Below are 27,501 nucleotides of genomic sequence, written 5' to 3'. Positions count from 1 at the left end.
TGCCAAAACATTAAGTACACTAGGAAAAATGAATGCCTTCTAACAGTTCTGCAATAACTCCTCCTTCATGACTATTATAATGTTCAGTTTAAGTTGAAACAGCAACAGAAAGTGATAAATCAACTGGCTGGTCATGTTGGAGGATGTAGTTTATTGCTCTGTTAAACTGGAATGAATTAAACACTAAAGTGCTTCTGTTATTTAGCCTAGCACACTGACTACAGTGTGGCCGTCAAAATAATAGAAATGCGTGGCAATATAACTCAACAGCACTACGAACTACAGCCTCCAAGATGAAAACACATCTCTCTCAGATATTTGAAACAAATGCTGAATACCATAACCTTCATGAAGCAAAGTGCAGGACTGTTATAATAGAATGCATTCGTTTTCACAAGTGTACCTGCTAGGTGAATGAAGGTCCCCTTTAAGCAGTGCTTGTCTGAGTGTCTTTTCGGAAATACTTAATCACAGACAGGCCGCTCAATGAGTCAGTGTTGTCTCACCCAAAAGCATGGACAAGAAGTGGATTAACTAAGAAAAAAAAAGAAAAAAAAAAGCCCACTTATGCCCATATATGTCCAGTCATAGTGGGACAAACAGAATTCCACAAGGATGAGTGGGTGGTGGAGTGTGGAAAAACAGAATTACACAGCGCACACCAGAGGCACTGTACTAAAGGCATACCTGCATCAAACAAATAAATGTTTCTATTACAACTACCACAGCCAAAAGTACAAAAGAAGTCAATATATACAGTAGATTTGCTGATGAAATACATTTCCTGGATATATGGGTATTTTAATAATGAGGAATGAGGCCCAAAAACTCTCAAAACCAGCACTCAGCGATCCTGTGCTTTATTGAGTTCCATCAACAGTCCAGCTGAAATGAAAATAAAGGCCCAAGTGCCGCAGTTTTGTCACTATATATAGTGTTTGTAATTTTTGGTGAAAATATTTAGCATAAAAAGAGTTTACGCTGCAGAAAAAATAAATAGACTATAGCGTGCATTGCATCTGTGCACCAGCCGGTATATTTTCCCATTTAAACTTTTCACTGGAGGCATGGAAGTGACATTCTTGAGAAACTGCACTTATGTACAGTATATACAGTATAATACTATACTGACACACAATGTAGTGTGTGTGTGCGTGTGCATGAATGTTTCCATGCTTCACTTTCTAGCCTGAAAGCAAAACAGGGCTGTGTCAGCAGTAACACCTCCATGGAGAAAACAGTAGATATGGAGCAGAGTGAAATCAGACGCCAAGCTTTACTTGATGACTACGCAAAACACATATTTTAGTCTTGATTGTCCTACTATTGTATTTTTTGCAATTGCTGTATTACACATATTTCTATTCTAGCTACACTTTTACAATACCCTTTATTAGTTTTAATTGCCATTCCATTTTGCTTTACTCATTTTATAAACGCGTCATTCCAAAAATGTCCGAATGCCCCATTTCTTACCACATTATGCAGAAACTAAAGTATCCCAGAATGAAAAAAACAGCAGTGAAACACCTGAGGCAAGTTGGCAGCTCATAACACGGAGCAGAGAGAGAGACAAAAATAAACATTTATTGGCAATCAATGCTATATTTCATATCTTCCCCTTCCTCCTGCCTCCGCCCTCTGAAAAACACATTCTGATTGCACGAGCTCCTGGAAAGGCTTAGAAGTGGTGTGATTGCATATGGAGGCAGTGGAAAGGCGGGAGAAGAATTCAGAAAGATGCAGGCACATTTTCTGCTAAGAATCTGCACTTATCCACAAGCTGCAGTTCATGAATTCACAAAAAAAACGAGGGAAAAGCAAGGGAAGTGGAGGAACTCATGATGGAGAGCTGGAGTTTCTGCCGTCATTGACAGGCACGCTCTGTACACATGCATTTAGTAAACAGACAGCTAACCAGCTACAGCTAATGTCAGTCAGATGATACACACCGCACACTCTGCTCTATTTTATTGATGGAGAAAGAGCAAGCACTTTGTTTCTATCCAGCAATACACACACACAAAGGGTACTTTATATGATTAATGGTCCCACATGAAAGGAAGAGGGTAGGCTCAAGAATAAATAAATGTGATAAACACAGACATTAAGCATCTCACACACAAGCACACACATATGCAAACACTTCCATGACCACAGACTGAGGAAACGGAGGAAGCTATTGATTAGCCTTGGAGAAACAAGAATGCCATAAAAGAGGCAGACTGGTATGACTTCACTTTTTAACAACCTTCTGCTCATTACACACAAACAGAGCTGCGGTTCATGTGACAGTAGCTTGTTGTTCATCCTATGCTTGTGCATGACATCGTAAAAATGTAAATGAAGTTTACAGGGAATTTGCTCTCAGCATTTTTACGCACAGAAAGTAGTTAACGCACTTGGGCAACCACCAAGGGGATCAGGGAAGCAGTTTAGGGGTTATGTATGGGCTCTTCAGCCATGGATGAACGATGGGTTTTCCAACCAGTGACCCTACAATCCCAAGTCTTCTTCGCTAACCACTAGTTCACAACTACCCTGTAGACTCTATAGCTAAAATACTGTACACTCACCAGCCAGGAATTAGCTACACCTTGCTAGTACCGGACTTGAAGGACATCCTTTTGTCTTCAGAGCTGCCTTAATTCTTCATGGCATAGACTCAACAATGTGCTGAAAACATTCCTTAGAGACTTAAGTTCAAATTGACATGACAGCATCGCACAGTAGCTGCAGATTTGTCGACTGTACATCCATGATGTGAATCTCCTGTTCCACCACATCCCAAAGGTGCTTTATTGGATTGAGATCTGGCGACTGTGGAGGATTTCTGGGTACAGTGAATTTATCATCATGTTCCATAACCCAGTTTGAGATGATTTTAGCTTTGTGGCATGGCATGTTATCCAACTGGGTGTAGCCATCAAAAGATGGATACGCTGAGGTCATAGACAGATGGACATGGTCAGCAACAATACCCAGGTAGGCTGTGGCATTTAAATGAGGGGTCCAAAGTGTGGTAAGAAAATATCCCCCACACCATTACACCACCACCAGCAGCCTGAATATTTGATGGATCCATACTTTCATGCTATTTATGCCAGCATCCGACCCTACCATCTGAATGTCGGAGCAGAAATCAAGACTCATCAGTCCAGGCAACGTTTTTCCAATCTTCTATTGTCTAATCTTGGTGAGCCCTTGTCAACCGTATCCTCAGTTCCTGTACTTAGCTGAAAGGAGTGTCACTCAGTCATCTGCTGCTGCTGTTGCTCACCTTCTTCAAGGTGCAACGTGCTTTGAGTTCAGAGATGCTCTTCTGCGTACCTTGGTTGTAGAAAGTGGCTCTTTGAGTTAATGTTGCCTTTCTATCAGCTAGAACCAGTCTGGACATTCTCCTCTGACCTCTGACATCATTGCAGCATTTTGGCCCAAAGAACAGCTGCTCACTAGACATGTACTCTTTTTTCAGACTATAATCTGTAAACCCAAGAGAAGGTGTGTGTAAAAAAAAGTCCCAGTAGATCAGTAGTTTCTGAAATACTCAGACCAGTCTGTCTAGCACCGACAACCACACCACATTCAAAGTCACTTAAATCTTGCTGCCATGTGATTGGCAGCTGGACAGGTATACCTAATAAGGTAAGGAGTGTATATCTGAGGTGATTTGGGTGATTTTTTTTTTGTTTGTTTTCACTTTCACACCTGGAATTATTTCTTAAAATGCTAAAATATATTTAGGCCTACATGTTTCAAAATAAAGCAGGTCCAGAACAGCAAGAGTAGACTCGTCTTTTTCTTCTTCTCTTTAAAACATACAACACACCCATGAACGTGCACATAAGCACAGGGAGATCAATCTCTTGCTCTGGCTCTGTCACACCAATAATAATTCCATAAATGTTTAAAATCAGAATCGGAAACTCTGCACAGCTGTTAATAATGCTGCTATTAATAATTAAGACTTCTGTTCCATTAATAAAACGGTGAGACACAACCTAAATATATCAGCATCCACGGTAAAGGAATAAGACCTTTCCATTAATATCCATAAATATTTACTGGTTGTAAAATATACCATTTCCTTTTCTTTTTCTAGAGCTCCACCCTTTAAATCAGTTTTTGGATCTGACATGTGATCATAGGTCATGTATATTTAACATTAATATTTAATAAGATAATGTGGGATCTGTCAAATCCTGCAGTAACACAATCCATTCACGAACAATACAGTGGGCCTTGGTTTAGATTCTCTGAGAAATGATTTATTTATTTAACCTTTAATGTTCACAGTAATTGTAAATACCTTGAAGCTGGGCTGACCTAAAGCTACTCTTACTAATACTATAAATAATTTTAAAAAATACGCTGACTGATGTGACAAATCTACAACACCAGTATCTAAGGAGTCTTATCCATCTCATGAGCTGTTGGTATTTTCTCTGCTTGGTAATGGATACATACAGAGAAAGACAGAAAAAGAGATGGATTGAACGGGAAAAGGGTGACACAAAGACAAAGAGAAATGACAAGCCAAGCTAATGTTTTAGTGCTCTCTAACAGATGACTCCAAGCTGAAAGGTTTCATAAATCTGAGTGAAAATGGCCAAAGGACTGCGATGTAGAAGCAACACGTGTAAGGCCCCAGATACACACATACAGGAATGGACAAACACAGAGGTGACTTATGTTCCTCCTCTTATGTTTGACACAGGGGAAATATGTCACTCTGATTCTCGGCACAGTCTGATTTATACACATGTGCATGTGGGAGTGTGTGTTAGCACAGAAAAAATGAGAAGCTGAACAAAATAAAAATATGTGAAACATCTTGTTTAAGTCATTTCAAGACGGTATTAGCAGGAATAAAACTTTACTGCCCTACTGACCCTTTGTGCCTTCTAACTGGTCTGTGGACAATCAACCTACACTATGTCAAGTTCCAACTTCCTATATTAATATAGCAAGGTTAGACAAACAATTGCAATGTGAAGGTCCATTTCTTTAGAAAAACGTTTAAACCTGTATTCTTCTTTGGAATTGAGATGGAATGGAGTGAACATAGACTTTATTTGCAGATGATATCTGAATATATTTGGATCAACCAAACTCCTCCTTTCTAGAATAGTTTAGTACGAATTATGGACTACAATCAGGACATAAATAAAACATCTATAAGTCCCAGGTGATCATTTTAAAATTTCCCCCCTGACAATTCATGAGAGATAAATTGAAAATAAACTGGGAATCTGACTCAATGAAGTACAACATATATTCCAAAGAACCTGGACAAAATTGTGCCAATCAAAAACGATCCACTGATTTGCAAAATTAAGTTGGAATTATCACATAGAGTGGAAGCAATAAAAATGAATGCTCTGCCAAAACTTTCATATTTATTCCAAGCCATTCCTGTTGATTTCCCTAACGAAAAATGTCATGAACTAGACAAAATGATTTCAAGATCCATTTGGCAAGGGAAAAGGTCTAGGAAGTCAGGATGTGGCAAAGGCTAGGAACCCTCTGGTTGGTGGTCAGGAGACCAATCAGAAGGCCAACAATGGGTCACTTACTAACATGTGCATTTGTGAGAGAGAGAGTGTGAGAGAGTGAGAGTGAGAAGCAGATCGTGGGTCTGACTTGCCATCTTGGAAGACAACAACCCTGCTAATACACAACTGCAGAGCTGCCAACCTTCTAAAAAAAAAAAAAAAAAGTAGAATTTTCAAAGTGATTATAGCCATTTGGTAAAATCAATAAACCTTGAGAACATAAACTTCAACTGAGTCAATTGAGAAGAAATGGTTCATATTGTGTATAAATGTCTCCTTCTTTGTTTTAAAAGAAAGTGGTACATTTGTGTCAATCAATGCTGCAAACAAACGCCACAGTTAGAGATGACCACAGCGCGCACCCTTTTCAACGCGACAGTAAATGACCATTGACTTCTATTCAAACTAAGGTAAAAAGGCAGGAACCATAAAACCTTTTTAGTCAATGATACAAATTGAATTAATTAACTTAATTGCACGTGATCATTAACTTCAAGCTGAATGGGGTGAAGATTCCTTGTGCTGTTTCAAAATAATTGTTCTCTATTTTAACTATGCGAGTCCGTTAACAGTGTAAAAATAACCGTTTTGTAGTTTTTATTCCGGTATCATCTCTTGGCAACGACAGAACACAAACCACAGTCAATAACAGTGAGGGAGCACAACAGAGGAAAATATAGCTTTATATTGACTGAAGATGACAAGACGGAGTTGCAGATTTCTTCTTTTCACACATCCACACATCCACGTTAGTGTGTTCTCCCCGGTGCCTAGTTGTAGAGTAGAGGATCGTTATCAGCTGTGTCTTACAAGGACCAACTAGACCACAACAACGGACACAGGTCAATGCATTAGCTCAGTCGCCCTGTATCTTGTATCTGTATCTTTCACTCTGCTTCTCTCTGTCTCTCTCTCTCTCGCTCTCTCTCAGAAGCAAAAACAACATAATCAGTGTGAGTTATTGTCCATCACCTGTTTACAAGGATGTGAGACTTCTATATCTGTTCTGTCATTTTCGACATTTTCTTGACGTATTTCATTTTCTTCTTTTTCACATTGTCCTTTGCCGCGACTAATTTAGTGAAGTAAATACAATTCTGCCACTCTTTCTCCACAATCTATTTTCAATTTCTCCCACCTCCATTCATTCACTCTTCCCTTACTCTCTCTCCTCCTTCCACCCTCCCCAGTTTATGCAGGTAATCATCTCTGCTGTCATTTCCATCTCTACCTTGATACCATCCATCTCTGCCTCCCTCCCACTCCATCTTAATCTCTTCATCATCTGCTCATCTCCCATCTCCTCTGCCCTGCCTCCGTTTCCCTCCCTCGCCTCGGCCTTCATCATCTTCTTCCTCCTAATCTTCCAAGCTCGTGCTTGGCTCTAATTAGCTGACATCTCCACTAATGAAGTTTGACAACAAAAGATCACCAACGCTGGCAGGTGGGTCAGAGGGAAAAAAAGGAGAGGGGCAAGAAGAGAGGGAGAGGGGGGCGAGCGCAAGAAAGACTCAGTAACAACGGTGCGATTGTGTGTGTGCCGTGGGCACATGTAGGGGCTGTCGGGTTGCTCCGTTTCTTTCTTTTCCTCCACAGGCTAACAGGAAGTGACACCTGTTTTTAAAATGCAGCTGACAGGATATGACACTGCGTCTTATATGGCACTGTCTACGCAAAGGGAGTAATTAGCGCTCTATCGACTGCCATGACATCAATCAGACTGGCTGTCTAAATGCCGCAGTGTGCAAGAGAGATGCTCGCGGTGGCAGAGGGGGCTGGCATCCTATCACGATGACAATCAGTGCGTGTGTGTTTATTGTGAAGACAGAATAGTGTCTGGCATAACATTATTCAGACAAGCCTTCTGTATGTTCAGACGACAAATAGAAGGTGCTACAGGTGGTAAACTGGCCAGTATAAAACCAAATAGACAGCCTCCGTGGCCCAACAATCCCCTTTGACTTTACCAGTCATGTGTGTGGCAGGAGGCCTATTGGCCTACTGTGTCAGCCAATCGCAATAGCTGTGGACAGCATTTTTTAAAAGATGGATGATTATATGATACAGGGGATGGCCCAGATATACCTATTGTCTTATTAGTAAAAGTACACTGCTGTTCTGGAATACCCTGGAGGTCAGCCCTAACACTGAACACTGCTACGTTAATTTTCTTTTTTTATTTTGTAGATTCCGCTATCACAACTCCTTAAAAGGAACTGGTAAAGATCAGTCTTACTTTAGTACATCTTTTTAGACTTCAGTTTTTTTGAAACTTGGTAGTAGCTTGTCTAGAAACTCAAAGTATCCCTACTTTAAAAAATGTTTTCCAGTCAGGTGGCATAAACCAGGACAGTTTTATAAGATAACCTTGTTGATAATGGTTAGGAGGGAAACGTAAAGGCCCAGAAACCCCAAACTGACATCAAAGCCCTGACAGTGATGAAGACAGACTATAGTGTCACATCACGTTATCTCTTCCTTGGCTGAGAAGCTGCGTTTGAACACATCCCAAAGTTTACAGCCAACACACAACTAGCAGTTCTGCATCTGCAGAAGAGGAAGCAATCCTCCATATCAGCAGGGGGCAGTAGTCTGTATTTTTCTTTCATAAAAGGAAACTGGAAGAGCTAGGACTGCCGATATATAACCAGTTGTACAGTTTAATCTCTATTGTTGTGCACTGGTTCGCTAAGTTGAGCCAATCTGAATGAATCCACACAAAGGACTCCAACCACTGCCAATGCTGCTGGACACAGCACAAAATCCCTAGGCACTCACTGATGGCTTGACACTGACCAACAGGCCTGGTGTGCTATGACCTTAACAGGCGGTTTAGACTTCTGTGTTAAGCTGGGAAGAGGTTCAGAGAAAACAATTGAGGTGACAGCACAGAAGCTGCGCAGACCCTACGCAGACCCTTCCGCCGTAACTGACGTGCACCTCCCCAGAAATGTAACGACGTGCCGCGGCAACGCAGACCGCAAGAGTTGGTGGTAGTGTGTTTCCGCTTTAGTATTTCCAGCTGCTTCTCCATCTCTGCAATTTTCTAATTGATTGTTTTGGATCAATAATGATGGAACACATCAAGGAAAGGTCGACTGAGGAGGTTCGGAGGTACAAACGTTTGTATGACTCGTCTTCAGCAAAATTTCGGCGATTGCTGTTGTTGAAAGTGAAGCAGGGAGTAGTAACAAAAATTAACCTGACTGGGAAAAAAAAGACGTTTTGTGGCGTTGTTACAGAGCGAGCCAAACTGACAAGCGCACAAGCCTTAGTTTTCAGTTAAAATAAAAATCACAGAGATGGCATCCACGAATACTGTGAGACACAGTAAAAGGGCAGACACGCAGACACCAGTAATGCATGTGTACCATGAAGGTTTATGCCTGATAAAATCTGAAATGTATAATATGGACTATAAAATCACACTACAACTACTGGTTGCCACTACTAAAGATACCAGTGGTAACATTTACATATGGCAAATAACATGAAAGGTGGACCCAGCTATACCCAGTCCATTAGCGTATACCTTTTGTGTCTTGAAACTTTTAGTGTGTTCATCTGTTTTTGTGTGTCCTTTTAAGAGCCTGAGTGCATGTGCCCATGTGTCCTTTTACCATGTACGTGCTCCATTGCGGGCGGATGTCCTTTGCATGGAATTTATTTTTCATTGAGAACTACTTGTGCAAATACGAGAGGCGGAAATCATAAATGAGAGGAAGAATGCAAAGGGGGGAAGAGAGACCTAGAAAGGGTCTATTGAAGGGAAGAGAGAGGAACGGATGGAGCACACAAGTGCCTCTCGAGAGCTTTTCCTTATTAGTCGGGCTGAATCACACGCTTCGAGTCCGGAAAACACACACTCTGGCCCTTTTTTTTGTCTGCTCCCCATCACCCCATGTCACCCTGCAACCTTTTCTCATTCCTAGTTTTTAGTCCTCTTCACATTCACCACTTTTCACTCCCAGCATCTTGGTTCAGTTCATCCTTTTTTCTATGTTCCCATCTACTGTTCTCAGTCTGATTTGCCCTTGTAGCCCTGGACATTCACTGTCCCCTCCTCCCTCCCCTTGCACGTCCTCACTCCATCCACCTCGCTCTCTATCTCATCTGTTGAATTATCCCAAAACACCCATTTAGCCTCTCTTCCCCTCTGAATCCCCTGCTACCGCTTCTTTTCTCCTTCTCTCTTCAATAGTTGATCTACTTTTCTCATTCCTGCAATTATTTGGGTCCACTCATCTTTGCTCTCAGCCTAAAAAATTTGGACCGCCTATTCTCTCTTCTAACTCACACCCCTTCTTTCCTTTTTTGCTTTAAATCTGCACTGACCCTCAATTATTTTCTCCGAACCTCTCCTCTTCTCTTTCTGTTCCCTTCGTCCAGTTTCCATTCTCTCTCCCTAACCTTTATCCTCCACTTTCTCTATACATTCACTCTTCCCGCTTCCAAAATTAAATCCCCCAATTTCTACCACCTAATTTGTTCCTTTAGCTCCAAACAGTCATTGTAAACTTTCTCCTTTATTCCTCCCTTCCGCCTTTTTTTCCCCTCTTCTTCTTTGTCCCTAATCCCACTTCACCTTCCCACTTTACCTCCCTTTAGTCCCAAAACACTCCAGATTTTTCTCTCAAATCCACCATGGTCCTTGAAATCACGTGATTGTGTCACTTTTGAAGTTAGGAGAAAATTCCTCATTTCTTTACGTTGAACTTCCACCCCCACCAGAGGAACAAATACTCACCTGCTGAAGTGTCTTGAAGTAGTCAGCTGCGGTACTAAGTCTAGATTGTTTCAAATTTCACAAACAACTAATCTAATCTGTATTTTTAGTGGACAATAATGAATATAAACATAGTTGGACTATGAGTTTTTCAGAACTGTCTGCATTTGTAATAAAATTCTTTATCAACCAGCTTGCAAATTGTTCTGCATCCAACTATTTTTTTTAGTAAATGTAATGTTTATGAACCTCAGTTGTTCATTTAGTGATTTTCTGATGCTGATTTTGAGGCAACTACCCAAAGCTACAAAACACACACCCCTCAACACACACATACCCACACAAACACACAACCTGAGCCCCCTGCCCTGCAAAGGCTAATTACCTACAAGGAGAGATTGATGTGGAAAACAGCACACTACAGACCAACCTGGCACCCCCTAAAAGCTCCACAGTGTGTATATGTGTATTTGTGCCTGAGAAAGAGAGAAAGAGAGAAAGTGTGTGCAAGATAAAGACAGTGAGTATGCACTACTGTGTATGTGTGTGTGCAACACTCAATGAGCTGAGAGAATGTCTGATTAATTAACATGGAGGAAAGAAAGCCTCTCCAGTGACCAACCAAGCAATGCTAAAAGCTCCTCTCTTTTTTTTCCTGTACGAGTCTCTTTTGGTCTCTACTTCACCATTCCAGATTATAATGCACACGTCGGGACTGTATGATGTTTCCATAAATGCACAGTGCAAAATCCAGTTAAATTTTATCTTATTTGTATACCAGAGAAGCAAACCTGCTTCAAGACGCTTTGCAGAACCAAGAGCCTGAATCTCAGTGGCAAAGAAACCTTGAGCAGAACACAGCTCATGTGCTTAGATTACAGTATACTTTACGAGCTGTGTAAATTTCAAAATTTTTGGTCTGGAGTTTCTCTGGCTGATTAATTTACTATGCTCTAAGGCTCTGATTGGCTGTAGGATTATCAAGTTTTAATTGTTCTGTATCTGTTTCTGATTGAAACACGCCCCATAATGAAAGCCCAATGACGCGTTACCAGACACATATCCTGACAAGAACTAAGTCTGGCTGCTCCAGGCTAACAAGTAGGACCACTTTCTGAGAGGAAACACGAGTACATTATGAAATAAACCAAAAAGAGAAGAGCAGCTCATCCAGCAAAAACAAAGTTTTCAGAGCATCTTGCAATGGAAAAATGGTGAGGCGATGGTGGGCCGATTGAAAGCCAAGGGCAAAATCACTTGTTTTGTTCTTTAAGGTATGAACGCACCAAACAGTCAGCAGACATACACATTCGGCACATGAGTGAAAGAAGATTAACTATTATTAGGTGGGTGGCTAGGAAGCTAGGAAGATCCACAAACCATCGTACACAGCTGACCTCTCCTGAATCATGTTGGTCAGTTAGTCTACAGTGTATCCACTGTGGGTGACGATGTTGTGAAAAAAAGAAAAGAGCGGACCATACGCTCGGTGTGCCATGGCTCTTAGACAGGCAAATCAAAAACAAACACAAGAAGTGCACCACTCAAGGGAAGCAGCATTCTTTGTCTCTTCAGTAAGTGGCAACATTAAAGGATATCAATAGAGCAGATGTTTCAGTAATCAGTCTTATTTGGTTATAGAAAACGTCTGAAATCATATGAAAATAATAGTATTCTATATTTTTGGCAATTTTTATTACAAACATTTCGTTCCCACACCGAGCTGCATCAAAGCAGTACTTACAACTTAGAATATAATACGAGTACAGTATGACCTCAGAAAACAGGGTAAAAAACACCTCTGTGACTCTCAAAACATCCAACATTATAAGCAATCAGCAAGGCCACTACATTGTTCTTAAATTGAGAAGATCTATGCTTTCTCCCTGTAAAATGTGAACAAAATGCACCCTGCACTTTTTTCTGCACGTTTTTCTCCTGTACGTTTCTTACTTCTTTTCTTTCTGTTACTGCTCTTTACTCATCTTTTACTCATGTGCTGCACTACCTCTCTCTCTCTCTCTATCTCTCTCTCTCTCTAGCTCACTCCACTCTCCTCTCTCAAGGCTGATTGTTTTCTAATTGGTATAGTGCCAGAGGTCGCGGTTGTTATGGTAACCTGCAAGGGGCACTTGGAAGGGTTAGGTGGTGGTGGTTGAGGTAGTTGGGCGAGGGTGGGAGGCGGCACCCACTCAAGAAAACTGAGGGGAGCTCTCATTCAAAGCTTAGATGGTCACTTCAGAAAATGGACTGTGTGTGAGTCTGTGTGTATGTACGTACTTGCTTGGAAACCATTGTATTGAGGGCACTTCTGCATTGCGATGACATTTCGGTCTACAGAAATTCAAATGGGATCTTTGAGGGTAAAGACCTGGTTTTTTGATTAATGTTAGAATTAGTTTTAGTTAGGATGTTTAGAGTCAAGTTAAAGGGCTAGGCAATACATTCTGGAAATAAATGTCATCCCTAAAGATAGAAAGACAGGAATAATTGTGACCAAACATCAGAGGAAAGAGACAGAAACATTCAGAAACTGATATAATACATAATATCATCAATGTGTAAAATATAAAGGTGTGTTCAAGAGAGAATTTGTTTGTGCTTCTGCATCTTTGCTGTGCATGTGTAACCATTATCCAGTGGGTTGTCTATGTGTCTCAATATGTGTGTGTGTGTCCATGGGGTTTACTAAATTAGTCTGCATTAAACTGTGCCATGCATAAGGTGTTGAGCTGGCTGTGCCCTTTGGAACTAAGCAGATAGCGTGATATATCACCGTGGTCTGTGGTTAAGCAACTGCCCTTCTGTAATAAAACAGAGTAAAGCCAATCACTGGTAAAAAAAAAACAACAACAAACTGCAGAAAAAATAAAAATAAAATACACACTGCATAAAAAGACTGATATGTTTCAACTAAATTGCAAAAATGATGGAACTACTCAAAAATATCTGTCTGTGACTCTCAGTCATGCAGATCAGAGTTTATAACAAAGGCAGCTGGACTTGTTACATTTTATTGATGATGTTTCAACCACTGGGATGAGTGGTGAAATGTCTTCAGGAAAAGTCAGACAAGTCTAGTTGCATTGTTTTAGCTTTGTTTTATTGGAACTGTTTATGAAGTCTACTTACACCAATCAGCCACAACATTAAAACCACTGACAGGTGCAGGAACTAAATAATATTTACGATACTGTGACAATTCAATGTTCTGCTGGGAAACTTTTGGACCTAACATTCGTGTGGATGTTACTTGCACCCACCTAAACCAGACCAGGCACCCCCACCCCATAGCAATGACACTCCTTGATGGCAGCAGCCATCCCCAGCAGGATGCAGCCTGACACGGACACACGGTTCAGGAACAACTCAAAAAACATGGAAAAACAGCACAAGGTGTAGACCTGGCCTCCAATTTCACGAGATCCCAAACTGATCAAGTATCTGTGGGATGCACTGGAACAAGCCTGATCCACAGAGCGGTTTTTCAATGTTTGTTTCAGACCCACTCCTCTGTGTATTACTAGTCAGCTAATGACCAATTAAAAGCAGGTATTCCTATATAAAACAAAACAACGTCTCATTCAGTTCACAATACAGACGAAGTGTACAAGATTTAAGATAATGTGTACTCCTTTAAATTATTGTTTCAATATAATTCAACCAACAACACCATTCAACAAAGAAAACAGTGTGGCTAGTGGGGGAAAGCAGCAACTGCCAAATTCACAGCAACTATTATAAAGTGGCATGTCCTGATCAACATACAGTATACACAAGATACAAATACCAAGATCAATGAAAATGATTGTCACTCCCACTCACTGGTTATGTGTTAACTGCACCTTTGTGGCACTTAACTCAAGAAATAGGGAGAGCAACATGTACGTGGAATTTCAGCAGATGTTTTATCACTTAAATTATCATCACTATCCAATATTATCAAGGATTAATCAGTGACTGTTTTTTGTGCCATTTTAACAAACAGCAGGTTTCTGTACCTACAACTAATAATCATTTATTATTATAATTTGTACAAACACATACTCACAGACACATGTGCATTTAACTATGTACATTTGTGATGTGAGTGTTGTTGCCGTTTCCGTCTCTGCATCATTGTGTGTGTGAATGTGTGTGTGTTTGTGTGCGCGGTCATCGCTTTGCTGAGGTGCTGATGGAATGGAGTCCTTAGCGATTTTGTTTATCTCCGTCTCCCACATCCATACAGTGGCACTGGCCTCCCTTGACGCACCGTGGCACAAGCGCACACACAGTCACCGCTGACACACTACCTTCTTTTTTTGGCACCATCGATTACTGTCAGCCAATACCTGGACTTCATTCTGTCTACATCATCAGGTTTCAGGAAGTGATGATAAATGAATACCACTATCTGCCAGGACCACTGGCAGTGGATATAGGTATCCAAAATCAAGACATTTTAAGACTTGCGTTACTTCTTCCAAGGAAAGGGAGACTTAGGGAAAGTCTCATTAAATACACAGTGACTATATTGAATTACAAAGTCAAAAATAAACAGTGTCAGCAACTGAAATCAAGTAAACCTCCTGGAAGAGACATACTTACTCATGAGTAAATGGTGAGTTTGTATAAAAAAATATTTCAAGCTTTGTAGTCTACACAGTATACAACAACACATCAGTTTGCTTCAAAATACATCACATCTGCATAAGGTCCAACATACGATGCTGTACTGACTAATAGGAAGTAATTATGGAACATGTGGGATCCTGCAGCTGAGCATGGTACACACTGGTATCACACAGCAGACTAATTAAGCACCATTTACATATAGGCACTCATGTCTAGCCCTTGACCTTCATTTGAACAAGACCAAAGCGCTGGATTTGCATCCATTTGATTGGCTGAACACGAGAAATTAAACCCTCCACCACAGCAGCACAAACGCTACACAACGCATCAGATAAATATAAGAAATGCACACAAAGGTAAAAGATGCTACGATACAGCAAAGCCACATTTGAACTAAAATCCTAACTCTGAATTTGATGATTTATATTGAAAAATAAAATGGACATCCGAAGAGACTCTACAAATATATATAAGGCAAATATAGCAGTAAAACAATGGTAATAAGTAACAGGCAGTTAATAACTGGCCAAACAAATACAAAATATCTGTATATAGGTGTACACGTATAGCTTTGTGGTAATTCAGTTTATTAAGCAGAGGGGTGATATATGTATGTAAAGGAGTTGTTCAGTAAGAATGTACTATATCCAGCCTAATCTAAATGACTGATTAGATTCTCTAGCTTTCTGACCTCAGATCAACCAGACAGCAGCATCAGTCTTTGGACTATTACAGTGAATTTTGTTGATTCTTGGTTGGTGGTCAGAGCCTGGGAATAATCGCTTTGTTCTCATCTTTTGACTTTCAGATGACTGATGCTAATTGCTGGTATATCAACACTGCTTTCCTGTGCACTTGTACGTTTTAGACAGTGGTTGTAAGCAACCCTTAGTCTGATGATTAATACGGGCTCGTTTCCAGTTACATCACTCTCAACACTATCTACAGTTATTAATGGCAGAATGTAGTAAACAAAATCTTTCCTAATTGGGTCCAGACCGTGTAAATCTGAATTTTTGTGGTCAACAATATTTTTAGGCGATAGTTAAAATGTGAAATTATTTCATTCACAGATATCATGTTAAATATTAAATTTAATAATACTATTAAAATTGGAGAGACATTTTTCAAAAGTTTTAATTAACCAAATAGTTAATAAACTACAAAAATATAAATAAAATATATATATAAAAAATAATATAGCCCTAATATATACACACACACACATACAGTTTCCTTTTATGATAACCTTAAGGAGGCCTATGCTAGAAGGTCAAAGGAGCCTTGATTTTGCATAATCATACCTTATCATACATGGAGGAAACAATAAAAGAAAGACAGCATCACACAACATCTCTACAAAGCCTGGATCTGTTCACCATACAGGTTTACTTCCTTGCCTGAAAACAGATTTAGAAATAAAGTGGATGCAGTTGTTTGTGTGTGTGTGTGGCTGTGCGTGACAATAGCTGTATGGCAGATATATTCAGAGGTAAGTGAGCTGTGACTGACATAATAAAGGTAAAGAGCAACAATTGTGAGGCTGAGAGGGACACACTGAGCCCTGCGGCATTTTCTTTTCCTTTCTGGAACACACAGTTCAGTGGACGCTTCAGGACACAAGCTCTCACACTGAAGCTTAAAGTGACCACAAACTAATCTACGTTTTCTTTAGGTCTGTCCATTTCCTTCTCTATTGTTTCCAAACGTACAGACACACAGACATACATACACACACGCACACACACACACACACGCACACACACTGGCCTGTGGCAGGTAAATATGATTTAGACAGGAGAGGGGCAGAGAGACGGGAAAATATGAAGCATCAGCAAGATAATACTGCAAAACTGAGAGGGGAGAGGGAGGAGCAGGGGAAAAGAAGGGGGATTTAAAGGGGAAACGGTATGGGAATATTTATCGGTTTATTGGACATGTTTTATGTATCCACAAAAAGTTTCTGACACCAAGATGACAATATGATTTACCACTACACCTGCATTTGTGGGGAAGTAAGCCCACACAGTGACAGCCCTTGCACTGGTGCTGAACCTGACCAGGACCCAAGGGGACTCAAACTGTCTCCATTCTGCTAATGTGTGTCTGAAACTAAATGTGTGTGCTCCTGAAAAAAATACCCACAAACAAAATCTTCTCTGAGACTTTTATAACTGTATCCTGATAAGGTCAGAGTGCCTTACCTGTCATTAGCAGGAGGAGGAGCAACGGGAGATGTAGTGCCAGCTCCTCTCGGCTTGTTGACTTTGGCGTACAGCCTGTCGAGGGGGTCATCATCAGGGAGCACTCCGGGTTCGTTGGTGTGATTTCCATGTCCTGGAAAGCCAGAGGGACCTTGAGGGGAAGGTGTGCGGGCACGGTTGTGCTGAACTGTGCTGTAGGGCGGCGACTGAGACAGTGGTTGAGGCGCTGAACTCATATCTCGATCCCTGAAGGTTTGTATACGGGCGTAGTTGGGATCGTCGTCATCTTCAAAATCCGGATATGCTGACCCACCGCCCTGCTGGTCTCTGGACTTTTGCTCTCGCAGTTCAGGATGCCCTGCTTCAATTCTGAAATGGAAATGGAGGACCACTTACGGCATCTAACAGGCCAGAGAAGGTCTGATTGTAAAATGAGCTACAACAGAGAAACTACTTCAAACCAAACACCTAGAAGGGCAACATAACCATAGAAGGGAGGAATGACATGGATGGAGTATAGCAAGATGCAATGGTAAAGAAATATAAGGTAGGAATGGCAGAGATGTTAATACAGTGGTTTCAACGTATTCCATGAAAATGACAGATGAAAAACCACGGGTGATCAACAAGGACAATCAAATAGGTTTACAAAATGTCCTCAATATGAAATGTAAACAGTATTTGTGTCGTCAGCAAATTCAGACCACAAAAACATAATCTCAAGGAAAGCTCCCCACCTCTCCCTTTCTTCCCTCATCCTCTCAAACTCAACATCACTCAGAACGTCTGACTTCTGTCGTTGCAGAGCCACCTTTGCTTCCTTCTTCTCCTCCTTTTTCTTTCCGAATCTGGACAAAGAGGAACACAGACAGTTAGATGGCATCAGTAACAAAAAGAAAACAGAGACCAATATAACATGAAGATTTCAACAGCATTTGACACAATGAGATATTATGGATGTACAATGAAGGACAATCACTGCATTATCACCAACATTACAAAAAACTCATATGGACTGTGTAAGTCATGCACATGCAAACATGTAAATAAACACATTGTGTTATATTCTGGCCGGCATGAATTGTGTTTGCTACAATTTCTCACTCACAGGTACACGCAGATAAATACAATAAAATGCAAACAGAGGTAAACAATACTACAATATAGCACAGCCACACATGAACTAAACTCCAAAGCCTGAAGTTGATTATTTATGTTTAAACATCTAAAACGACTCTACAAACACATATAAGGCAAAAATTGCAGGAAAAACAACAGTAGTAGACAAGTGATAAACTGACCAAATAAATGTAAAATATCTGTATACAGTTCTACGTGTATAGCTTAGTGGCTGCTGTAATGTATATGTTCAAGCAGTTATTGCAAATGCAAAGAAATGCAGGAATAAACTGAGCGCTGGTAATTCTATTAATTAAACTGAGAGGGGGAAGTTGTAGAGGACTTGTTCAATAAGAATGTACTCTATCCAGCCTAATCTAAATTAAAAGATGGCATGCATGCATGCAATAGACTTAGAGGCCCCTTTTAAGTGGCCGCATATCAATACTCAAACCACACCAGTCAATACTGTTTGTGTGTGGTCAGCATCAACAGTGTACCGTACTCAGCACTAGTGGACATTGCTCTGGTCATTACCTAGAGAAGATGCACACACACCTGACTGACAGTCATAACAACTGAAGTTCAAATGTACAACGGCTGCTTCAGACTTTGTGGACACACACACAACATTTTCTGGCAAAAGGAGGTGACCACTGTGTGGAAACTAATATCATATCTGAGATCTTGGAAGTTGGTATATTGATTTGACGATTTATGTTCGAGTGATTATGTTTCATTTGTGACGTAGTCTTTTGAGAAGTCAATTGGCAATATGGATGTGCCATACTCTGGAGGGAGGCCTAAGGTCTCCTAAGTGAAAACAAGATGATAATCAATGGCCCTGTTCAGACCTGGCATCAACATACAAGTGATCAGAAGTGACCAGTATGTGTGTTCGCATCTGGTATAAAAAATTGTCTCCACATGTGTTTTGAGCCACCACTAAAATGCAGAGTCAGCTTTGAGATTTGTACGCAAATAAGCACCAATGTCATTTGGGGCGCAGTAGAATGTTGTGAAAAATAGTTGAACCACGATCACCACTGTATGTTATATGGGTGCCCCATAAATGGTTATAAAATGTATAATGTCATGAGCTGCAAATCCACAAAAAGCATATGTTAATATTTATTCATTGCCTGGCTGGCATTAGCGATTTTAGAAACCCGCACAAAGATCAGACTATGAGCAGCTACTAGATTACTAGACTTCTAGAATTGGATCACTCATTGTGAATATGGACACCAGGTCTATTAGTAACTAATATGCACTACTTTAAATCCATACTGTCTAAATACTACTGATCATGCCAAGCGACTTTTAAACATGCATAGGAAATTTCCACATCTTATGAACAATTAAGGAAATGCACATGTACAAATTAGTTAAACAGTATTACCACCTGAATGATTGGAGATACATGGCAATCTATGAAAAAAACAACTACCGTGAATGACTAATTAATAGAGCAGTAGCTCTAGGTCTCCTTGGTCTCTTTTATTTTTGTAATCCAAGAATGTGGATTTAAGTTTACTTTTTAACAACCAAACAAAGTCATGGGAATATGATGGGTAAAACGAAAATAAATGTAAGGCAAGGAAGCTCATTAAACTTTACACACAGAAGCTCTGCAGTGAGCAGGATACGGTGAGTTGAGACAGTCAAACCTGCTAAATAGTTAATATCTCCAACAAGGAAACCGTGACCTTATAACACCTCTTATGTTTTATTTATCTACTCAAGTTTTTGATGTATAATCCTTATGTCTACACCTTCGCTGTGCAGCACTGATGATGTTTTTGAAGTATCACTGTATCCGTTAGTGTATTATTTAAAGCAACATTCACGGCAACTTTCAAGTGTGAATGCTAGCTGCAATAAAAAAGGTAATAGGTAATAGGTTTCTTTGAAATGCCTAATGTGGATGAGGGGTGGGGGGTAAAGCCTATTTACCGCCCATAGAGGGGGGCTTGCAGGGCAATGAAGGGCTACAATCATCTGTGTGCATTAACAGCATGTGTGTGTATTTGACTCGCAGGGGACAAGCCTTGCTCTAATTACTGCTACCTACAGAGGCTTACCCTTTCCTTCAACTCTCCTCTCTCTCCTACCCTCACTTACCCCTCTTTCACCTCTATCCCTTTTTACCTTTTCCTCAGCACTCTCTTTTCTCTCATTACCCTCATTTCTCTTTTTTTTTTTCTGTTCGTAGCTTACCTCGCCTTCACCCCTCCATCTCGCCGTCTCGTTTGATGCTTTGCTCCTTTCCACTCGCTATAAAACACTTGTCTCTCATAATTTAATCTCTCTTCTCTTCCACAGTCCACATCATCCCTGTTTCCTCTCCAGTGTCAGCTTAGAGTGGAAAATGAAAAGACATGTGATGGAGTGCTGGATAGAGACTAAACATGCATGTTGGGCAAAACATATCTTATCTTTCAACCTCAGACCTCTTGATTCTCAGTGAAAACAGAAGTAAAAAGATCATCTCCATTTTGCTACTTGGAGGACACAGGTGAAGAAAACGAAAACAGGTAAAATAGGAAGTGAAATTTGTGCAACCTTTCAAAATTTTGCCAAACGCAATAGTTGGCCAAGTGAAACACTCCAAAGAATGCAGAGGTATCCGAGACTCACGCGTGCTACTGCTTATTCATGCGATTTTCCACTGACAGCCTGGCAGCTGTGCTATGTAAAAAAACATGTAGACACAGGTGAGGGACTTCAGTTTATGTTCACATCAAACATCAGAGGGCTAAAATGTCATCTCTGTGACCCAACTGTTAAAGCCAGATGGGTTGGTTTAGTTTGAAACTTCTAAGCTACAGTTATTTTTCTTTACAGTCTTTTCATTTTTTTTTTCGTGTTCGTTTTACACACAAAAGGCTCTAGAGGAGACAAAAAACAGTGTGCAACAGAGAGCAGAAGAGAATGCCCTGCCTTGTTTGAGCTGACAGGCTACGCTAACTCTATAACCACTCTTTACAGCGGAGAGAGCAGAGAAGCCTCTCAGATTGTGCAGCATGTTGACCCTTGAGGTGGCTGGGCTACAACAGCAGCAGACAACATCAGGTTCCACTTAAGTTGGCCAAGAACAAACACTTGAGGCTGCACAGGACACAAACCTGGGGAGCTGAAGATTGGGAAAACATAGCCTGGACTGATTAATGATGAATTTTCAGAGTCAGGATGGGTCATCAATAGCATGAATCAGTATAAACCGGGCACTGGGGTGTTTTCATGGTGAGGGGAATATTTTTTGGCACTCTGGAGCCCTTAACACCAATGAACCAATGAACCAATCAAGCAGGCACACCACACACACACAGCCTGACAGTCCAGAACACATTTCTTAAAGGTACAACATTATCGGTTGAGCATCGTTTCACAAGGAATATCAGAGTTGGATTAACAGCTGATTAGCATCCAGTTAGGATGAATACATTACCTCTTGTTGTGTCATTAGTGAGAACAGAACGATGACTCATGAACATTCATGAGCTAACACCACGATCTGTATGGAAAGTGTATGGCTACTCATTTGCATGTGAGAAAGATTTAATTAGAAATATACACCCTGGTACCTTAAAGCTTCCATCTGTGTAGGGAAAGGGAGGATGAAAAACAAACAAGAAACAGCATTCGTTTCAAAGTCTGATGTCTTACCGAGGGGGGGGGAGGTATCTATGGGAATTGTTGTTTGTTTTCTGTTCGCTGATTAAAACAAAAAGGAAAACCTACATGAAAAGATGATTAAACTTTCCTCACGTTGTTCTTAGCCTGACTCCTCGAATGAATTTTTACATATTTACACACTGAAAGAAATAATTATTTAACAGTAAACACTGTTATAGTGTCAACATTGTCAATATTTCAGCTATTTCAAGAGCTTTACGCCACCTGCTATCACAGCAGAGGATGAGAAGGACTTTTTGAACTGCTGTGATATTTTTACTTTAGTATGATTTTTTATTTTACACAAGAATTTTCTATTTCACACACTGACGGCAGCCCAAGGCGGAAAGAACCGGGACGGGATGAAGGTGTCTTGTTTTGCTGATTGTGCATTCTCTCATCATGCCTATAGTTCAAATATGTACCCTTTCAGATGATTTGCTGACCCAACCTTCAACCCACCCATATGATCGACACCTATACTAATCAAGCTGAAATTCAAATAGGATTTATTAGCACAGGATGACAAATATACTTTAAACAGTCCAATCAATCTTGACCCCACAGCAAGCACAACGTAGAGGAGAACATTGCATTATTTAGAACTATAAAAAACTAACATAAAATCACATTCACATGCACGCACATATGAGAAGTGTTCAGAGGTCTGTTCTACACTTCTGACTCTGGATAGTCCACGAGGATCAAACCCACTGACAAACGAGGAGAAAATCTGTGCAAACATCTGTGACGCCCACTTCCATTCTCCTGCTCTTCCCTCTCTCCCTCCCTCTGCCACACTTCAGACACGCCTACCCTTTCTGTCATTGGCAAACAGATCCCTGAGGGAGCAGGAGATTGACAAGTGTGCTGCCATAACGAGCACACACACGCACGTATGCGCGCGCACACACACACCAGCACACTGTTGATTGGCAGGCATGACATCAGTCAGCGACACCCCAATGACTTCCTGTCATGATGTTTGATTGGCAGAGTCCTTCCTCTGTTTCAAGCATGTGCTCCCTAATTATGAAACAATGACATTCAACGTCTGGTCAGGAGACGGGGTTGCTCCTGCATGAAGAATTTGGAGTTATCTTCCTTGCAAATAAACAATTACGGTGCCTTTACTCAAACCTGACCAGGTTATCTGACGCAACGTAGCTATAAAAAAAAACAAACACAATGAAACGATCTGCTAGCTAATCCTATTAGCCATAAAATGCATGAGACTCTACTATTGCTCAGCTGAAAGTTAGAATCATCTAGAAGATACACTGATATATTTATCTGAGTTTACTTTATGTATATCGAAGTGGTACTAAATTAATTACCTTACAATAAAGTTCAAGCTTATGCATATTAATCACAAAAATGTCTTTTTGCTGAAAAAATATAGTGTTAAGCACTTGGAAAAGATGGATAGGCATGAGTGCGGAGATTCTCTGTTCACTCTGTCTTAGGTTGAAGCGTAAGTCATTCCTGTAATCTGAGAGTTTCCTTGATGTCCTTTCATACTCCTAGTCAAAGAGGGCTGGTCATAAAGTGTGTGGCAATATATCTGTAAAGATTCGTACAGGTTACGGCAAATCCATAGGCATAAAGTTTGAAAGTAGCCAAAAAGTGGCCTTTACAAATTATTGTTTCAACTTGAGCGGATATCTGTGAAGGTTCTCAGTCATCCAGGTCATGGTATACTGAAAAAGCGTTTAGAAAAGGCAACTGGACTTATAGAGTTTTTGAGAAGACGTTTCACCACTCATCCGAGTAGCTTCTTCAGTTCAAGTGGACTGGTGCTTGTCGTTAACGACCAGAAACTGATGCAGCTAATTTCTATTAACGGCTAGATACTTAGGTGTCACTGAGCGGGGACTGTTTGTCCGGGTGTTTGTGCAAATTTTGCAAGCAGATCTTATTTTTTGAGATTTGTACATGGTAGCCAAAGCCAGATGAAGACACAGATTTCAAGCCCCAGCTGAATGGAAACTACATTAAAACTTATCAGTTCTTTGCAGTCCACAGGTTACTTAAGAGCAACACCTGTTACATGCAGCACAGCTCAAACCCAGGCAGAGCTCCACCAATCAGAAAACCCCCTGCAAATGATAGGCACTGCAGCCTCAAAGTAAGTCCATTTTCTACCATCAGCCTTTTCATGTACGCACCACGCACAGACATTCAAAAACACACCGCCATACAGTATGTACAGACTCGGGTTAATAGGCCTAGCATGAAGCTCAACCATTACACAGCTCACAATAGAGCTAGCCAGTCCTAATGGGCCCCACCGTGGAGATGGGCTAATAGTCCCAACGATGGAGCACTTTAAGTCTAACAGAGGGGCTGCATTATAAAAAGCTGGAGAGAGCGGACGGAAAGAACAGCAAAAAAGGAAAAAATAGGGGGGGAGCGTATAATTACAGATATCAATGAAAGGTAAAGAAAAGGAGCAGACTCCAGGCTCAGAGGCTCTCCTGGTTGGTGGCTGCATTCTCAATGATGTTGCCATTTGGGTTCTAGGTTGTACTGGGGTACCACCTTTTAAATAAAAAGTTTTGGTTTTGAATACGATAGCTAAAATAGGTTATTTAACCCACAGTAAGTACACATAAAAAGACACGCAAAACAGAGCCACAGAGCTAGATGTGAGTACAGCAGTGCATGATTACAAGCCAGCAGGCAACCATGCATTCATTATCATAGATTCTCATAAATTCACACTACTTTAAACCTGCAAATGAACAGCACGCACACATAACACACAGCAACAATCACATAAACATGATGCACTGGCAGCAGCAGCAGTGCCTGTCCCCCTCTCGTTCTGGTAGACCTTGTCCTTTCCAGGTCCCACCTAATAGATTGCCATATTTTCATTTGTACAGACCATCTCTCTCTCTTTCTTTTTCACAGCCGCCAGCCACACACACAAACAGGCACACAGATGACGGAACAGCTCGAGAACCATACTCTCCAACTGTGTTAATTATGAGTATAGAGCGCTGTAAGTGATGGCTGTATGTATGTGCGTACAATATGACTGTCCAGAGACATGCCCGATTTGTCCATGTACCAACCTAAACAGTCTGAGCGAGGAAGTGTGTAAAAAAAATATGGTTCAGACAAAAAGCAAGGGTCGCACAATTGCAGACAAATTGAGGAGACCACACGCACACGGACAGACACGCATGCACGCTCTCTGGAAGATTCACGGGGACCATGTGCCAACTATATGACAACCATCTGACTGTGTGACCAATCATGTTTTATCATCGCATGAATATTCATGATGGTGGGATGGTTACCACGGTGTGCGCACGCATGCACGCTCACACACACACACACAGACCCACACAGATGACTGGCATCTCTGATTGGCAGGTGGTAGCGGTTCAGATGACAGAGCCAGCTGTCCACTTTAAAGGGCATTTTAAACAAACATTTAGAGCCTGACTTTAATGCCTGGGTTAACAATTAGTGTGATAAATTACATTACACCCTCACATCGTCCACATTACCAACTCAATTATAACGTGGCCCTTTGGAAATTTAAGTTTACTAGTAGAAAAAAAAAAAAAACAGTGAAAAGAGAAATTTACAGCTACACGATTATAACAGTAATACAAATATCTGACACCTACACCTGATGCATGAATGTAAAAACAATGTTAACGGTTGGTAAAGAGATCCTGTGTGTCAAAGGTGCTGATGATAAACATGAGCATTACCAACGATGAAACCCTAGGCCTTGGAGTAAGGCTGAGTATCCCCATACTGCCTCTCCTCCAGACCATTAGGCCAATCAAAGGTGCCCTTAGATGAATATGACAAATCAGCAGCTCGGCCTAGATTGAACTGTACTGAATAGCACCAATTTGCCTTCTCAGTCTACCACCATTACACGCAATCAAATGCAGATAGAGAGCAGGAGCTGGAGGGAGCAGACGGAGAGGAAAAATTGGAATGATGCAAAGATTAGGGGGGTGGGCACGGATGGGGGGGTTGGGTATGGTGTGTGTGTGGCAGAAATATGGCTAGAAAGATGAGAAGGAGAGAAAGGTTGAGATTATCGCTGGGCTCTAATCAAGACCCTCTTATGGTGATGAGCGATGAGGTGTAGAGAAAAGCTCTAAAAATATCCTTGGGTGTATTATATGGTTTCTTAAAGCACTTATGGAAAGATGTGATGGGGAGACTGGTGGGTAGATGAAAGGACGGATGGAGGGATGGGTGCATCGCGGGAAGGCTCAGTTAGATTAAACTGGAGATGTTCTCGGGTGTGCTCTCCAGACCATAATCAAACAGAGTGGTGGATAGCTGGGAGAAAGAGAGAGAGCAATGGATGAACACAGAAAGAAGGTATGAGCTGTAACCTCCCCTGAACTCTGAAGCACTTAAAACATTGCTAAGATGGTAACATGGTAAGACACACGATGGACTGAAGGTGTGTCATGTAATCTGTCTCAAAAAATATATACTGTAGAGGAATATGGGAAGGGCAAGAGGAGGAATGATGGACATCTGAATATACTGGATTCTGTCACCAATTATCTATTGGTTATACAAACCATAAAACAAACCAAACTAATTTAGAACAGACAGTCACATACATCTAGCCTTCACAAAGAGTCCCCATCAGTTTGGGCTGCACCCAGGTCAGGATTTCATGGATGTTATACATACTAGGGATGCCCTAGCGGCATCAGTATCTTTAAAAGCATGCCAAGCCAAGCCCAGTCCTTTGTAGTTATTTATTTTAGGTCTGCCACAAACCAAAAACCACGTCTCTGTAGCATCAAAACTTCTACTTCTTCTTCTGTTTTCATGGTGGTTGGCCAGCGTCAAAGCTGCCAAAAATCCCAGAAGAAAAAGAAGAGGAAGAACCAAAATCACATGACTAAACATGTCGGCTATGGTTGGAAGTCAGTCAATTTGTAAATTTCACAATGTGGATGTTTGGCGAGGTGGTAGTAGGAGGTCGTCATTCAATAATACCAACTTGATTCGCCATCTCCAAAAAAGTAGGCTGCATCAAAAACCAAAAAAAAAAAACGGTGAACACCGCGTTTTAAAGAAGAGAGAAGTTTGCTTGAGACAGCGTCAATGTGTATTAGAGAGAGGCTTATGAAGTTTATGGCGCTGGATGACCAGTCCGTTTCCGTAGCAGAGAACACAGGTTTTCAAAATCTGTTGGAGCTTTCAGAGACAAGGTTTAAGCTACACTCTCGACACTTCATTAACTTTGACAGCTATATTTATTGGATTTAATAGAGTCACATGGTGCACATATAATCTTGAATACAAGTAAGATGAGGAAGCCTTTGTAAATCTCCAGGCAAGGAAACTTAGTTCATCTAAGATCAGATCAGGACTCCGATCGGGACTTTTCGTATCAAGTGACTTTTGGCAGGAGGAGGCGGTGCCATCTGTTGGTTACCCTTTAGATGAGATTGACAAACAGCTCTGTCAATTTGAGAACAAGTCATAATTGAGACATAAACTGTATTGTTGTCAGAACGATTTAAGCATTTGCATTGTTGTCCTTGTTAAAAGGGATAATTTAATTTAACAGAACAAATAAATTGAAAGCTCCATCTCA

General features: G+C 40.9%; 1 protein-coding gene across 3 annotated transcripts in view; it reads right to left on the bottom strand.

The window, feature by feature from the left end:
* Positions 1-27,501, bottom strand: part of pard3bb (par-3 family cell polarity regulator beta b) — a 250,350-nt gene that overhangs the window by 54,379 nt on the left and 168,470 nt on the right. For all 3 annotated transcript variants that reach the window (XM_084544176.1, XM_084544174.1, XM_084544175.1), the window contains exons 20-21: positions 17,840-17,950; positions 17,103-17,471 (exon numbers count right to left, since the gene is read on the bottom strand). In XM_084544176.1, coding sequence (XP_084400302.1) covers positions 17,103-17,471; positions 17,840-17,950 — 480 coding nt within the window. The remainder of the gene's footprint in view (positions 1-17,102; positions 17,472-17,839; positions 17,951-27,501) is intronic.

Source organism: Chelon labrosus (genome assembly GCF_963514085.1).
Source record: "Chelon labrosus genome assembly, chromosome: 5".
Classification (NCBI taxonomy): domain Eukaryota; kingdom Metazoa; phylum Chordata; class Actinopteri; order Mugiliformes; family Mugilidae; genus Chelon; species Chelon labrosus.
This window is presented reverse-complemented; position numbering and strand designations above follow the sequence as displayed.